The sequence below is a fragment of the Nycticebus coucang genome, chromosome 12, assembly GCF_027406575.1.
Source record: "Nycticebus coucang isolate mNycCou1 chromosome 12, mNycCou1.pri, whole genome shotgun sequence".
NCBI classification, from domain to species: Eukaryota; Metazoa; Chordata; class Mammalia; order Primates; family Lorisidae; genus Nycticebus; species Nycticebus coucang.
The window spans coordinates 25487659-25505969 of NC_069791.1; the positions used below are offsets into that span (position 1 = coordinate 25487659).

At 37.1% G+C, this 18311-nt stretch overlaps 1 protein-coding gene across 1 annotated transcript in view; it reads left to right on the forward strand.

Moving 5' to 3' along the window:
• The window catches only part of SLC2A13 (solute carrier family 2 member 13), a 361921-nt gene that overhangs the window by 66365 nt on the left and 277245 nt on the right, over window positions 1-18311 (forward strand). Inside the window, exons 2-3 of the mRNA XM_053557369.1 lie at window positions 1252-1411; window positions 16331-16539. Of these exons, the coding sequence (XP_053413344.1) occupies window positions 1252-1411; window positions 16331-16539 (369 nt within the window). The remainder of the gene's footprint in view (window positions 1-1251; window positions 1412-16330; window positions 16540-18311) is intronic.

Genomic DNA, 18311 nt, shown 5'->3' on the forward strand with positions numbered 1-18311 from the left:
TAGAAAAGTATAACTATTGCAGTTACTGAGACTGTAGATAAATGTTTCCTGCTGTTAGGAATGTGGTGAGTAGTACCTTCAACAGCCCTTGTACAGAAACACAGCAACGGGTTGCTTAGCGCTGATCTATTCAATACAAACCATTTTTTTGCCGTCATTAAGATCAGTTCATTTAAACAAATTCTGTATGAGTCTGTCACACCACTTACCGATGTTGTGGCTTAATGTAAGGATAGATTTATGGTGTCTACAGGTATTAAGTGATTTTATTTTCTTAGACAATCTTGATTACTTTTTTCCTCCTCACTGACGTTTTGGTGAGTTCCTAGTATTAGACTAAATAATCAGGCATATCTGAAAATCGGAAATAACACCATAGAGTGAAACTTTAAGAAATCATTTTGAATCGTTTCAAAGTTCTGTACCATGGAACTTTAGTTTTTAAAATATACAATAAGCCGCAAGATTACTTGTGGAAGATTTTTAAAAGATAGCTGTATTCCCACCTCTGTAGCTTTCTATTTAGTAGGTCTGGATTGGTTGAGGCAAGGGCAGTTTTATTTAAAGTTACATACACGATTGTGTTAGATGTTAGCTGAGCTACTGCCTTAGAAACTGTTGCATTAATCTTAGATAGGACAAAATTTAAAGATAACATAACCCAGTGTACTTTTAGCCTTAAAACTATTTGATTTCAAACATACAGCTAGCTAATTGGAGAAGGTCACTTAATGTATGGGTTTCTCATTAGTAAACCAATTAAAAGTGGTGATGCCGCTCCTGGAAATGAGGCCTTGGAATAGTTAGTATGTATCCTGTGATATTTTTTATCCTTACTATCATCTGGTTACATTTCCATATAGACTAAAAATATGTCAGTAATCATATTCTATCTAGAGAGCATTTTCATCTTTTTAGTCCTTAAGAAATCACCAAGTATTCTAGTATGCATTCTAACATTGGCTTAGGTCCTTAGAGCTACTTCCTTTGATTTCCAGTTATAATATGAAACATGATACTCAGAGATTAGAATCTCACATACAGTATCTCTTTACTTGTCTGCGGTAGCCCCAAATTAGTTATAAACAGGACCTTAAATATGTGATAAATCTTTGCTTAAAGTAGAGAACCAAGTCCACATATATATATATCTACACACACACACACACATACACGTGCATATCTTAATCTAGTATTAATGTTTATAACAACAACAGGAATCTTGAGTCATGTCTCATTATTTCTTTGTAGGCATTGCTTCTATGACAGTGCCAGTTTACATCGCGGAGGTCTCACCACCCAACCTGAGAGGCCGACTAGTCACCGTTAACACCCTCTTCATCACAGGAGGGCAGTTCTTTGCAAGTGTTATTGATGGAGCCTTCAGTTATCTCCAAAAGGACGGATGGAGGTCTGTAAACAGTTCCTACATTAAATATTTCATATAAACCATGATTTGCGAGAATGGGATAAAAATTGAGAAATCACAGGCAAAATATAATTGGGTATTTTGAATCATTACAGCTAACTTACAAGTGGGTGGCATTCAGCAAAATTGAAAGTGGACAAGAAGCTGATATTTATTTTAATGATAGACAAGGAACCTACCATTAAGAATTGATATTTACAGGGTTTTTTAGCATTTAGGTGACATTTCTCAACACTGTGTGCAGTCGTTTTGCAATATTTGTTAAAAATGAATGCAGTAATAAATATGCATGGAGTTCTTGAATTCTGTCAGTGATTGACAGACTGTTTATGAACTTCAGGTAAAACTAACATCCTTTTCAGATTTTGAAAGCTACATTCTGATCTGAAAGGAAACCAGGCTTTAAAGATAGAGACTTAGCTATATAAAAAGATACATGTAAATTTAAAATATACGCATTATTCCTTGATCCTTATTTGGCTTATTTTGAGTCAAAAGAAATGAGAAAAAGGGTTTAAAAACTTCTTGAAAATAAGTTCAAGAGGGATGTCATAAACACAAGATCTTACGGTAAAGCTTAAAGATATCATGGGCTCTGGAGTTTGAAATCTTTATGATTTTTTAAACAACGAATTCATGTACTATTCCAGGGAAACTTTATTAAAAGGTACCAAATGTTACACGGTGCTGTCTAACTTATTTCTTGCCATCGTTTCTTAGAACAAATGTGAATTCAGCATCCAGTGTGTAGTACTGGGGATAGAAGATTGACAAGATAAACTCATGTCCTTATTTACATGGCTCGTACAGTATTGAAGTTAATCCTTCACTGCTAAAGAAAAATAGTTTGATGTGATGTGGGCATGGGGAATTAACTCTCTACGTGGGAAGCACATTATGGTTTCAGATGAGCCATTAACGACTTAACCTGGTGAAGTTTTAATTAAAAGTCATGTGAGAAAACTCTTTGAAGCCAGAGAGAGCCTGCATTTGTCAGGACAACTGCACAGAGGAGACAGTTGTTAGAGAGGGAATTGGTCTCTGCCAAAGTGAGAAATTACTGGAAAATTGAAGAAGCAGGAAATTTCATTTTTCTTTTCTGCTCAGTAGATGACCATCAAGAGGAAGATGATAAATTTTATCAGCGTAACCTGGCATTTTGAGTTTTTCTTGGAAACTCAGAGGAAGTCAATTATTGTTTCAATTCACGTGTCTTTAAAAAGATCTAAATCATCTATTTGTATTTTGTTAAAAACTTTTATCAATGTGACTAATATAGAGGGTGTCCCAGAAGTCTCCCCTAAAGTCACCATACATAAGGAAAATGGAAAATTGTAGCTAAATGTACCTTTATTTATAAAATATTCATTGCAACGTTTTGCAAAATAGTTACAGAATATTCTCTATATGTTGGCTGCCTCTTTGTAAAACTTTGTGATGAATATTTTGTAAGTAAAGGTATATTTAGCTACATTTTCCCATTTTCACTATGTATGGCAACTTTAGGGGAGACTTTTGAGATACTTTGTAGACATGTATGTAAATATGCACATGACAGTCCATAAGCCATGTTTTTCATTTATTTGTATTAACTTAAATATTTCTTCTCAGTACTGATCAGGAAAGAAAGATCATATAGTAGTGAAAATAAACTTAGGAATTGTGGTATAACTGTGTAAAAGTGAGAATGTTAGGACAGGCCTTAAACCCTTTTCAGATGCAGGTGACGTAGCCGTAGACCAGTGGTTCTCAACCTCCTTAATGCCGCAACCCTTTAAGACAGTTCCTGTGGGTCGCCACCCACAGGTTGAGAATCGCTGCCGTAGACAGACCTGGATTCGGATCTGTTCTCTAGCACTCGTTAGCTAAGAACCCGTGACAAGGCATTTAGCCCCCCTGAGCTTTACTCTTCTTCAAAGTGGTACCAAAAATAGTTTCAAGATTCTTATGGAATCCAAAGTAATTATTATAAGTAAAGTATTTAGCCCAGTGTGTGGCACATGGCAGATACTTAATAAATGATGAGTCACATTATTGTTTGCCATTCTCATGAGTGAATAAAGGACGGTTGCTATAGTAAGTAAATTGTCAGGGAGATAGAAGGAAAATCAGCATTCTATGGCCTCTGTTTTCTTTATTGACAGGGATGGGGCTTGGAGGTGGTAGAGCAGAGGCCTAGAGAAAAAAAATAATGGCTGCTTTTTGGCTGCTGTGGGAAATATAAGAAAGAAAAGACTAGGGACAAGAAGTGATTTCCAAGTAACCATGGGACCTGAGCTGAAGTGGAGCCATATTTTTGCCCTAATGCCAATTAGCATGCTTGTGTGTTGTATTTTTCCTACAATACTGGAGAGCCCGAGTTTGAAAAAATAAAGAGTATAGGAAAACTAACTTGGGCTGGTATTTAGACCAAAGCATTAAGAACCCGATTACTTTGAATCCAATTTATCATTCTCATGAAAATGCATTTCATTATGTGTATGTGCAAACATGTATCCTTTCTTTAAAAGGGAAATTTTTTTTCTCTGTTACTGTCTTCTATTATTTAGTATCCTGTTTAATTTCTCTGATTGCTGGGCTAATAGAAGTGCTTGGTTATTAGCAAATAAAGATTGAAGTGCCTTTTTTTTTTTTAAGAGACAGAGTCTCACTTTATCACCCTTGGTAGAGTACTACGGCATCACAGCTCACAGCAACCTCCAACTCCTGCTTAGGTGATTCTCTTGCCTCCGCCTACCAAGTAGCTGGGACTACAGGCCCGCCACCACAATGCCCGGCTGTTTTTTTGTTGCATTTTGGCCAGGCCAGGTTTGAACCCGCCACCCTCAGTATATGGGGCTGGCACCCTACCCACTGAGCCACAGGCGCCACCCTGAAGTGCTATTTTAACATCAGCTTTAGACTCTGGAGTTGTCAGCAGTTATAACCGGATCATAATTACAACAATAGATAATTCATTACTTTTATGATAAAATGTTTCAAAGATCCTAAGGAAAAGGTGGGTTTAATTACTTCAGATGAAATTTCTTTCTCATACCCATATTTTTATATATCTTAAAGTTAGATGTCCCCTGTCTTCCCAGAGTTTGAGTATTTCATTTCGTTTTATTTCCCTTTGACTTGTATTGCTTCTGAAACTCTACTTCAAGTTATTAACATTTCATTTTATGCTATATCCCCAGTGTCCCAGATGTTCTAGCTTGCATTATAGTAGTGAATTTCATATTCTGGTAGCAAATACCATTTGATCCTAAACAAAACGTGAAAGGTTGGCAGAACAGGTATTATTCCCATTTTGAAAATTAAAAAACTGTCAGTTAAGTTAAACATTTGCGTAAGACCACATAGCTACTATGTGGCGTAGTAGAGCTGAGTCTTGTTACCCCAAACCTAACCACTTTCTTCCTTCCAGTTTTGCTTCCAGGAGTTTTTCACCTAGAAGCCATAACTTAAAAATTGGTAATTTTTGCAGCAGTGATTGGACTAGGACATGTGGACAACAAAATTGATTGACAGGAAAATTTCTTAGATTTTGATGTTGAAAAACTGTATCTTTCCTTTCATGCCAGATGGGTAAAAGTTCCTGTTCTATTATCGTTTGAATGTCAAAGAAATACATTGTTTTCTGCTGAACAACTGGAAGATGGGTTTTGCAAGAAAACAAAAAAAGAATTGCCAGTGGAAGATTGAACATGGGTATTTTTTTGGCACTCCGGAGTCATAGTACATTCTGTACTAGGAAGGGCACCATCTGGCTTCATGACGAAAAGGGAAATAGGATTTTGAAAATATTGTTAAAGATTTGATTTCTTTAAAAAACAACTTTACTGAGATATAATTCACATACCCGTCAATTCATCCACTTCAATTGTGCAATTAAATGGTTCTTCGTGTATTCACAGGGCTGTGCAGCCATCATCATACACAATTTAGAACACTTTCATCACCCCCCCAAAAGAAAACTTGCACTCCTCAGGCATTAGCCTTAAACCTCCTAACCCCCACCAGGTCTCCGCAAATATTAATCTACTTTTTGTTATGTGGATTTGTGTATTCTGGATTTTTTTTTTATCAATATGTGGCCATTTATGGCTGGCTTTCACTTAGTGTGTTTTCTTTCTCTTTTTTTTTTTTGAGACAGAGTCTCTCTATGTCACCCTAGGTAGAGTGCTGTGGAGTTACAGCTCACAGCAACCTCAAACTTTTGGTCTTAAGCAGTTCTCTTGCCACAGCCTCCTGAGTAGCTGGGAATACAGGCTCCTGCCACAACGCCCGGCTATTTTTGTTGTTGTTGTTGCAGTTGACATTGTTGTTTAGCAGGCCCAGGCCAGGCTCGAACCCACCAGCTTCGGTGTATGTGGCTGGCGCCCCACTCACTGAGCTACAGGCACTGAGCCCCCTTAGTATGTTGTCAAGGTTCTCACATTGTAGTACGTGTCATCACTGCCTTTTCCTTTGTGGGTAAATTAATATTGTGGATATACCGCGTTTTTTTTTTTTGTGGTTTTTGGCCGGGGCTGGGTTTGAACCCGCCACCTCCAGCATATGGGACCGACGCCCTACTCCTTGAGCCACAGGCGCTGCCCTATACCGCATTTTGTTTAGCCACTCATTAGTAGATGGCCACTGTTCCAGTTTGGGCTATCATAAATAATATTTCTTTGAATGTTGTTTTAGGATAGACATATTTTCACTTCTCTTAGGTTTATACCTAGCCCTGGAATTGCTAGGTTATGTGGCAACTGTATTTAGCTCTTTGAGGGCCTGCCAGATTGTTTACAAAGTGACCGTACTATTTTTACATTCCTGCCAGTAATGTATGAGGGTTTTGATGGTAAAAACTTGTTATCTATCTTTTTGATTATAGTCATCCTAGTGGGTATCAAGTAGCATCTCATTGTGGTTTTGATCGAAATTTCTCTAATGACTAATGATGTTGAGGAAGATTTGATTTTTACCTAATATATTATAGCGTTCATAAAAATGGCAGAGATGTATTTTGGTAGTTGATATTAGTGATAAAACTCTATCACTGTGGTTTGCCCTTTTGTTTGCTAATTTTTTTAAAGTCTTATTGAACATAGCGAGATTTACTCGCTACACTTCAAGAAAATGAAGGTTTTCTTTCTGTAATTGCTGATGTACAGGAAACTTTCAGTAAATACAGAGGGTGTTGAAAAATGTGTATGCATTTGAAGAAAGGAAAAACCTCTTTTAAAATTGCACTATTGAGTATATACCAGTAATGTTTGTTACCTTGTATATTGTATCTTTTATCTCTTGTAATTGCGGAAATCAAAACATAACTTGTTCACACAGTTTTCTCTCTTCTTAAAATGTGTATACTTTTTTTGGGCACCCTCTGTATATAGTAAGTCAATTAATAGCCACTAAAATGATCTGTTTAAAACACTTTAGCGTGCTACTGCTACAATGCTTCAAGGCTTACAATTGCTATAGGGGAAAAAATAATCAAGTTTTAAATCACGTCTTATGGCGTCCAATCCATGCCTACTTTTTTAGACTTCTGTAGCTGGTGTTGCCTTTCTCTACTTCTCCCTTCATGTAATAGCCATGCTTACGTCCCAGCTTAGGCTGACACTGTGTTTTGTCATGTTTCTAGCCCCCCACCCCCTTTTCTTCCTCTTCTGCTCATTTTGCCTATACTGTCTTCCTCCCTATCCTAGGAGGTATCAGTCACCTCCATTCAGGAGCTCCTGAATGTCATTGACCTTGTACTCATTCTTAGATCTAGAAAAGGGCTTAGAACATAGTAAGTACTCAGTAAATGTTTATTGACTGGGCTGGAAAACACTGGGCTGCAGTGAAGGGACTCTTAACAGAAGTAAAAGGGTATCAATTATAAACCAAAACACCAGTTCTTTAATTTATACTGAGGGATACGCACACACACAAACACACACTTCCTAGATAGCTGCACAATTATTAACCCTAAGTGTTTTTATTGAGCACAAAAATAAGGAAAAGTCAAAAAAAAAAAAAAGAAAAAAAAAGAAAATAACGAAAAGTCTATTAGTCTCTGAGCCCATGAAAATCTCTCCCTCTCAAGGGAATAGATCTTCCCGTGCACCAGGACACTTTCTTCCTTCTGTTTGGATGGTGCTAGTTTTCAAACTAGTGTTTCTTAATTTACAAGAATATTGCTGTCATATGATTTATATTAGTAAGTATAGTGTATTTATAGAAGGGCTAGATTATTCTTGTTTAGGCTGATTTGTATTTCTTCTATTCTTAGATTTAGTTTTTAAGACTAGGCTTGTCTTATTCTGTCTAACTAATATGCAGCCATTTGGTTAAGTATCTGATTGTGCTAGAATTTTTCACATATTTTTTTATTGACTTGATGTGATAAAAATCTTGAATGAGAAATGCAAAATATTAGTTCTACTCCGGTGGAGGGACCAGTGAAGACCGGGAGAGGGTAAGGTCAGGAGGCCTGAGACTTCAGGATGTACACGGTAGGTGGAAGCCAGAGTCTAGAGTTCCGTGAATTCTAATCTCAGGGTTTTAAACTTTTATCTGCAGACAAAGGGAAGCTATTACTTTTAAGCAGGGCATACCATGATAGGAGCAAAAGATTAATATGACTATGATGCCCAGAATTTGGGGGAACTCTTGGCTCTCGAGTGGATTCAGGGAATCTATTTATGAGGCTGCTACCAGAATAGGGTGTGAGGTGATACTTTTAGAGTTCTCAGTTAATATGGAAATGATTCAGGTATTAAGTTGAAATTTTTATTGGCATCTACTGCTTACTACTGTTGCATTTGGTACTAGAGATAGAAAGATTGATGAGAAATGTTCCTGTCCTCAAGCATTTCACTGTCTAATAAAGTAGAGAGACTTTCGATCAGTATGTTAATTAGATATTATGAGAGTGCCCAAGAGGTGTAAATAACTTAGTCTTACACCAGACCTTTAATCTGTCTTTAGGAATAAGAGAGTTCTAGGGACAGTGAGAGAGAGAAATACCAGATGAAATATAATTTTCAAAGACCCTTTGGTTTGAAAGAGCCAGTCATGTTTGGACAAGAGACGTTCAAGCAAGTAGGAAGCCATGATGATCATCGGGGAGTTTGGCGGTGAAGTGGGAAGGTTGATCTTCAGTGGCGTGGGTAGAGTCAAAATCCTTTCCTCTCTCTTTAGTAACACATCCAATTTGGGTTTATTTATTGAAAGTCTCAGAATAGAATTTTATCCTTACAGTAAAACCTCCGTAGTTGACCATCTCCTACACTGACCACCTCCTTAAGTTGACCTAATTTTCATAGACCAGGTATGCACCACATGCACATATCCAGTACAGCAGCCTACTTCTGTATGTTGACCACCTCTGTACATTGACCAGTTTGTTACAGTCTTTTGCACAGTCAACTTATGAAGGGATTTTCCCCTAAGTTATGTAGAGAGTTAATTTTATAATATTTACTTATTTGTCAGTGATTTTTTTTTTCCTTTACAGTTTATACAGAATTTTTCTCTAGGTAACACAGAAATTACTCCCTTGCTGATCATGTATCATCATTTACCTTTTTTTGAAGTGGGGGGTCTGACTATGTTGTCCTGGCTGGCTTCCCACTCCTGTGTTCAAGGGAGCCTCCTACCTCAGCCTCCTGAGTAGCCGGGATTACAGGTGTGAGACACTGCCCTGATTCATCTACTTGAAAGATTCCAACTGTGACACATGGATTTTTTTTTTTTTAATTTACTTCCAGCTCCCAGAGCCTCCCTCATTTATTCTATAGCTGCCATCAAATTATCAGGTACATCATTCTTTAGTATTGATGTTCTACTTGGCCCTGAGTGGCAGGGATCTCAATTTGGCAGTGTTTTCTCGTTTTATCTGTTAAAATGGAATTGCGATGGCTCAGCACCCGTAGCAGGTGTCAGCCACATGCACGGAGGCTGGTGAGTTCGAGCCTGGCCTGGGCCAGCTAACCAACAATGCCAACTGCAACAGAAATATAGCTGGGCCTTTTGGCAGGCACCTGTAGTCTCAGCTACTTGGGAAGCTGAGGTAAGAAAATTGTTTTAGCCCAAGAGTTTGTGTGAGCTGTGATGCCACGGCACTCTACTGAAGGAGACATAGTGAGACTCTGTCTCAAAAAAAAAAAGGGAGTTGTGAGGCATGAACCAAAATTTAAAAATGTATTATCAAGTAAGTTTTTATAACTTAAATATAGTAAGTGGCTAAATTCAGGGGTACTTTTTTGCATGGAAGACTTTTGCAATGAGTAGGAAATGTATAAATCGTAATTAATGTTTGGTGACTATGTTATGAGTGTATCTTGTTATAACAATGCCCATTTCTTTTGTAAATCCAAAGGTGAACATATCAGTCATATGATTATTACTTAAGTATATGAATAGTATTTGAAAAAACTCAAAATCCACAGGAACGTTGAACAACATAGCTCAGTAGCTCTGGATGTGGGGCTGAGGGAACAATGTTCTTGGATGTGGTTGAAGGGCTTTGGGTTATGGCTGTTTAAGGGGAAAATAGTTCACTGTTCTGTTTATCCTTGGAAAGTTCCAGCCTCAGGGGATGTTTTCAGATTTACATAGCACTGTACCAGCTCTGGGTAAGTTTATTCTCGAGGCTCAGTGATTTGCTGAGTGCTTGCCATTTAACATACATTCAGGGAACGTTCCCTGGGTAAACAGCCCAAGAACAGCTCAGAAATCACAAGGAATTCAGCCTCAGCTTTCCAAGCAAGCACAATAAATCTTCATTAGGTAACATTTTCAAAGAATCTACCGATCCGATTCCAACCACTAACCCTTTTTATTTTCAGTGAACTGTTTGAGGAAAAAAAATTCAGAGTTTATTTTACAGTTACAGATGAAAGGATGCCAATTTAAAGGCATGGTATTTTAAAAAATAAAGCATCTTAATATTTATGATGGTCCTGTAATTTATTTGAGCTATTCAGAGTGGGCCAAACATGGGCAAGATTTGTTAATGAGTAGCAAATGGATAGAAATAGAATGAAAGCTAGAAAACAGGATGGAAATATAATAATTGTAACTACAAATGCAGTTTTGTCATTTGATTTTCTTTCTTTCTTTTTTTTTTTTAGTGTAAGACAGTATTGGATTTAGAACAGAATATTGTTAAAAAGCCTCATTGCACTCAGGCTAAATTTCAGAGATTGTCAATGAGTGAAGCCTACTGCTTCAAAAAATATGAAGATTTTTCTGTGACTAAAAATATATATAAGGTGGTAATTTGCTTTTGGAACAGAGCTTTGGCGACACAAAGTTGGGAAATCATTAAGAAAGTGGTCATTGAACTATACCTTAATGCTCTCATGGCCCATTAGGAGAATAATTGGCTAAGTGACTGTGGTGTCTGAAAACCTTTTCTATGAAAAGTGTCTTCCCTTAGCAGAATCTAGTTCCACAAGAGCTATAAAAGCAATCACATATAATTTGTTTTAAATATAACGTATTGTAATAAAGTTCCCTCAGCTATGATAGTTTTTCTGTTATAGCTTGACTTACAATTAAAGCCATCGATCACGTAGCTCTTCCAGTATAAGGCACTGGCAACCTTTTCATGCCATTTGGGAATGTGAAGAGGGATAAGAACAGAGGGCGGAAGAGAAATAAAGAGGATGTGAATCCAGGCTATAATTCTTCTCTGCTGCACAGTGCTCTTTGGGGGGAGGGGGGAGATGACCCTTGGGGAGGCTTTTTGGATAGATCTACCATGTCTGTCATCTAAAATAGTTTAAAAAGTGTCACTTTTCACAATTGAAATATTTTGCTCCCAATGCTTTTTACAAATACCTACTTTTTGTTTTATATATATATATATATATTTATTTATTATTATTATTTTTTTCCTGCATGACTAACTTATGTTAAAGAAAAATGAAATAAGACTTTCATGTGGTACAGTGGTCACGGTAAGTGATAGGAGTTTACCCTTCCACGTGAGGTATTTTCTTTCGACTAGTAGTCAACTGTTTTTATAGGAATGTTTTGGGGAGTTCTGATTTAATAAGGCTGGGTGTTGAGAGAGTGGTAATAAGATACTCCACTTGCAACTAGCAGCGCTGCATTAGTTAAATCTAGCTTGCAGTTTTCCCAGCCCAGTGGGTGGTTCTGTGTCGGACGCTGCACTGCCATGATTTGGGAGAGAGATGCTCCTAGGGAGGCCCCCCCCAACTTTGTTATTGCAGCTGTGTTTTATTGCATTTTAACCGGGGGAGGGAATAATACTTTCAAGGGGAATCTCGGAATTCTTTAACATGATGCTAAGGTAAATTGATGCCTCTTTTTTTTTTTAATGACTTCTATAAAATTCATTATCAAGTAGTTATTGAACATTTACTATTGCTTGACTTAAACATTTATTAGACTGCCTGGATTTAATTGTAGTTCTGTTGCCTCATTTCTTCCTCTATAAAGTGGGGCTGATAATGGTACCCACGTCGCAGAGTTGTCATGAAGACATAGGAGTTAGTATATCTTAATTTTTGAACAGTGTTTGGCACATAATACCTCTTGCCACATACTAGCTAACTACACCTGCTATTGCTGCTATTGTTACTAAATGATTAAATGTCCAAGCTGAGCTTGTACATTCAGGTAGCTTTTCTTGTATTTTGAACATCATCATCACCCTTCTGTATACCTACTGAAATATAAATAACAAGCTAATCCATGTTATTAGTTCAAAGAAGGGGACAATTATCATGAGCTTCAAAATTCTGTCTTAAATAGCCATACATACGTTATGTATATTGTATATCCATATACAAACCTGCCTATGTTACATAAGTTAGAGCAACATGATTCCTTTAACAAGAATGACAGTGCATGTTCCGTTCAGTGAAGGACCTCTTGGGCTTCGTGTGGGGCACCTGGCCATCTGATGGAAACAGCAGGCCTGCTTAGCGGAGCCATGGCAGGGAGGGATGGCGATACGATCTTTGATTCACCAAGGCAGGGTGATATGATCTTTGATTCACCGAGCTTTGGTTCTTGGAACTGGGAGGAAGGATGAACTTGAGGGGACATCAGTGGGATTGTTCTCCTTTGTCCATAGTGGACTGACCACACCATTTGAAAGCATTCCTCCCCCTCAGAGGGCCCCTCTTAGTTTTTTGATAGGCAGACTAGTAGGGGCAGAAAATAATTCATTTGTTAACTTGAAGTTTAGAACATCTTAAAGCTATCTTTTGGTGAATGATGCGATGGTAAAGAATACACTGAAGATTTTAGAGCTCAGGAAAGCTCAGCCTTTGTGCTGGGCCAGGCTGTTTTTCCCCCTGTGTCACCCCCGCGTGCCGTCTTGGCTATATCCTTAAGGTCTGGACCTTGAGTGTTTGTTCTTCATTTTCACCCTTCTGGGTTTTTAAAACATTTAGATTTCCGATTCTCAGCCTAGACTGCACATTAGCACCACCTGGAGAGCTTTTATTAAAACAGAAATCCCTGGGCCCAGAGCCCAGACCAATTAATCAAAATCCCTGGTGGTGGTGGGGGGGGTGCTGGACACTGGTGTGTTTTAAAAAGTCCCTTGGTGACTCTAAGGTGAAAGCAGAGTTTAGAACCTTGATTTAATTTATGAGAACAAAATCTGTGTCCGGAGCGGACTGCTTGCCTGTTTGGAGGCTGCCTGCCCTCGTATATCACAGAACTCTCCATCATTCATTTGGCTCCTGATTTCCCTGGATTTAGAGGACTGATGGTTAGTCCCTACTATTGCTTTAGCTGGGCTTATGGAGACCCTGTTCTTTTAGTTTTATGCTGAAATTTTTATCCATACCACAGCGAAGCAACCTTTTATTTATCCTTCTTCTCCAGTCTACCAGGTCATCAGGGGAACAGTTTTGCCTCAAATTGGTTCTACCTGCTAAAAATTTAGGTGGGTGGTAGAGCCAGAAGGGACAAGTGACAGTGACTTGAGTTTAGGAATGTGCAACTTTATTTTGCTGCGCATCCTCCCTCCTGGGTACTGACTGGATTATTTCACGTAATTCTCCCGGCAGTCTTAGAAAACAGACACTGTCACCTGTGTGTAGAAATGTGAAGTAACTTGACCAGGTTCTTGGGGTTAGCATGCCCAGAGCAAGTGCCACTCACATCTATTCTCTCTATCATAGACCACAGCTACCTTTGAACTGTGTCTTAGATTTCTAGAAAGACATGACAATTATTCATACCAAAATCATGATCATGAAAGGTGACTAAAATATAAGAAGGAACGTAAGCTCTCATTTTACTTGTGGAGGAAAAGTGCAAGGATATAAATGTATAAACATTTTTTTCTTGACTCTTCTCTGGAAAGAAGCTTTAATATCCTTAAAAACTGGCAGCAGAGTGCGAATCCCCCTCCCCCACCTTAATATTCTATATAGGGCACTGTGTCGTACATTTCAGACATAGAGTTTGGCTGCTAAAAGTTTTCAAAGGGTCGGGGACTAAAGTTTCTGTCTTCTGAAGTTCGTGTAAGAAACATAGGCTAATATGTGTATCTGTATTTCTTTTGTTGTCTTTTCTCTCCTCTTCCTTTCCCTTCTCTTTTCTTCCTTAAATTTCACAAAAATATTGTATCTTGGGTTTTAATAGCAAGTAGTGAAGGGCAAAGTATTGTGTGAACATCTTTGGGCCTGAGAAAGATTGATTCACTATCTCTATTCAAGTGTTGTTTTGACGTATTCTCTGCAGCCCTTTAATTGTAATTCATGACCTTTCTTTGAAAATGAAACATAAGGCTTTATCCTTAGGACTTTTGAAATTTATCTCCTAATCTTAGTATATATCTGGTGTCTATTTCCCACCTCCCATTTTTCTTTTAAGTAATTGTCAATATAGGAGAACCATCTCTTTGAAATTCTTTGAGAGATTTCAGATGGAAATTTTCCAGAAATTTCCAGAAAAATTTTTTCCAGAAAAAAAATTTAAATAACAGATTTGGTTGTACAAATGAACATCTTCAGAAGGAAGGGCAATTGTGTGAACTGATCTCTTTAGCTCTCATCTGAAACTCTCCCAGAAAAGAAGGTCTAGTTATATCTAGAATAGCGAATGGTCTAATCGAAAGGAATTAGTGTGCACGTAGGTTTGCAGAGCTAAATGATTCACAAAGGTTGCCGTATAAAAAATTGCTATATGTGTCTGAAGTGCACTTATTTTCTGTTTAGTTAATACAGAAGGTTTAGATCCATAGCTGTTTTCATATCATTTGATAAAACACTTACCAAATGCCAGTTGTGTGTAAAGACACTTTACTAGGTTCTGTGCCAAATACAAGGTTAAATATTATGCAATCAATTGGGACAGGTGAATAATTTATTATAATCATAATACAAGATACAGAGATATACCTCGGGTGAGCGGAGGAAGAAGTGATCATGTGTTGGTGCAGTCATCACAACCCGGGGGCAAAAGAAGAAAACACTTCTAATAAGATTTCTTTTACTACTACATGCCAAGTGATTCATTTAATCAGTCATTCATAAATGCTGTATTTACTTTCTAAGTCTTAGTTAATTTTTCTATTTCCATAAGTTGTTTTCATTTGTACTGTCAAGTAGGAGATAATTCTTACCATTCATATAATAATTACATTTTTTTTCTTCTGGAATTAAAATGAAATTGCCTGGAACATAGTAACTTATTTTGTAAGATATGTCTTTGGAACCTTTAAGGCTACTATCCTTAGGGTTCAGCATCGCTTAAAAGGTAGAGTACTTATGAAAAGCATGTTGAATCAGGTGAATTTTCATTGACTTATAAATATCCAGGATAGCTTCTTACAGAAAAGGAACTGGCCCTCTGAGCTCTATTATTAGACTCTACCTTAGAATAGACCCAGGGAAGTTGGGTCAACAGAGAACATCCAGTTGTCCTAGATTCTTAGAAGTTTCCATTTGAGAGAGACCTTGAGGCTTTCCTAATTTAACCCCTCAGTTCAAGAACATTGAGACTTAGAAATGATAGGAGATGTTAGGAGATCAGTTTGTGATCATTACACAGTAGACCCTCTGGAAGTTGACCACCAAAGGGACTGTAACAATCTGGCCAACCTACAGAGGTGGTCAACATAAGGAACTAGGCCTGCTGCACCACATGTACATGTGGTGCATGTCCGGTTTATGAAAATTAGGTCAACTTAAGGAGGTGGTCAGGTAGGGAGCTGGTCAACTATGGAGGTTCTCCTGTACTTTGGAGAGATCTTGGTGTTGATAGACTCATGTTACTATTTTTGTTATTTTTCCTACGAATTTAAAATGACATCTTTAATTGCTGTTTTGAATCTTGCCAGCCATTAAGAATAGGGATGTAAACAAGATAACAGATAACTTACAACAACATGAGCGGCTTTTTATCTTTGTAGTTATTTGCTCCTGACTCTATCTGCTTTTCTGTAGACCTCCACTGCTCAGTTGATGATGGTGAACATGGTGCTTGATAGCAAAATGAAATAGGAAAATGTGACAAAACAGATCTGAGCACTTACTTTAATGAAAAGTATGTCTTTTAAGCAGATGCCATAGAGGTTTTTTTTAAAAATCCTAAGTCAATTTTATATTGTAAAAAACCAGAATTATATATATTAGTATTAAATAGGGATGATAATTATGTTTTTCCTGAATTATGTTTTTGGTTCAGAATGTGTATATATAATTCTTGTGACTTTTGTCCATTCTTTCTTGTTATAGTATGTGTGAGAGATAGAGAAGTAATTATATTTTTCCCATTTTCAATTTTTATTGCAGCATAAAAATATCATTTTTTTCTGATGACACAAGCTTACACGCATACTAAAAAGAAAATACTTCTGACTAATGGAAGTATGTGGCGAGCACGTACTTGGGGCTGGTAAGACCAAATTTTACCATGACTGTGGATTTCTCGTTGCAGGTACATGTTGGGACTTGCGGCAATTCCAGCCATCATACAGTTTTTTGGCTTTCTCTTTCTGCCTGAAAGTCCTCGATGGCTTATTCAGAAAGGACAAACTCAGAAGGCCCGAAGAATTTTATCTCAGATGCGCGGTAACCAGACCATTGATGAGGAATATGATAGCATCAAAAACAACATTGAAGAAGAGGAAAAAGAGGTTGGCTCAGGTATGTGGATTTCTGATGTACATGAATTTTACAACTACCTAGTGCTTTTATTTAGAAGTTCTATTTTTAGCACTATTGCTAATCGACGTAATGGTTTATGCATGTAACCAAACCAAGATATTTTAATTTTAAAAGTAATATAAAATGGAACAAACACCCCCATATTACTACTGTCCTCAAATAATCACTGTTTTTGTATTTTTATAGTCTTTTATGCTTTCTGAATTAGATACACTTGACATTGTTGTCTTCATATTATACATATGAGCTTATTTTTGGAGGATGTACATGTATTTATATATAAAAATCTTAGATACATATTATATATGTATTATTGACTTCCATATTAATTTCATAAATCATAATGTGAACTCTTGTCAACATTTATAACCTTAGTAAAAAATTCAAATGCCTTCTTTACATGTGTTGCCTTAATTTTTGTACTAAAGTTTATAAAGAATTAGGAACACCTTCATGTACTAGTTTGGGGATAATTTTGTGTTTCCTTCTTTTCTTTCTTTCTTTCTTTTTTTTTTTTTTTATTGTTGGGGATTCATTGAGGGTACAATAAGCCAGGTTACACTGATTGCATTTGTTAGGTAAAGTCCCTCTTTTCATTAAGTGTTTAATTACATATTTAATTCAAAATTTCACCACATCAGAAAACCAAAATAAGAAAGTTCCTGGTTAATTTAAGCTGATGAATTTATTTGGGGGGAAGAAATCATGCACAGATTCAGAAAAAAGTCTCAGGCAGGATCTATACCATTGACAGTCTGATTGGATAAGTGATTTATAGGATGTAGGTGATGGGAAAAGGCTGACATTTAAAAATATTCTTTTTTTCTAACAGTAACAGCTTGCTCAGTTCACGTTTCCCAAAGTGGTCTCATGTTCTCTGGACCTTCCTTTAGCCCGTGTGTTAATCGGTAGCTCAGTTGGAGATGCTGATTCATATTGGCCAAATCATTTTTCATACCTAAGCACATCCAAACACATGCACACCCCTTTCTTGGTGCTTTTCAGGTGCAAGTGTTAGAAGGCATGTCCATTCACCTCCTCCTCCTGTTTTCAATGGAGATGAACATGGCTGCCTTTGTGAAACAGCAGACGTTGTTCCTATTAGCCGCACGTGGTGTGCCTTGACCTGACCTACATGTACGGTAACATATGACACTCTGACCTTCTTGCCTGAACCAAAGCCCCCACTACCTGTGAGCTCATTCTGCCTGAAGGTCATTTTTTTTTTTTAAACTTTGCAAGAATCTGTTGGATGTTTGGCAATATTAGCATTTCCAGAGTAACATATTAGTACAAAGTTAAAGGACAGTTTTGCTTGAATCAAATAATTCACTTTTACTGAGTTCAACATTGTGTTAAACTTTTTAAAAAAATGCTGTTTTAAAACAGCTTTTTAAATGACAAAAATAACTTCTTTTACACTTGTAAGTTCTTCCTCTTCTCAGTGTCTTGACCGGAATATGAATTTGCTCTTATAATAGTCAGTGAGCTTTGAAATTCATGTGCTAATAATGTGTGAGTGGAAAACTTTTCAGAGGATTAGAAAAATTATATTAAATGCTATTTAGAAGTCATTTTAATTAATTTATGTAAAGGATAAGACAGTTTAATAAAAAGAAGTGTTTCTTGTATAGGAGAAAGGGTATTACCGATTTTGCTGCACAGTGTTAAGCATATTTAATTTTGTGCAGCTTCAAAGTACATTTAACTAGTATAGCCCAGCAGTTATTGACCATGGACTCTACTTTTTT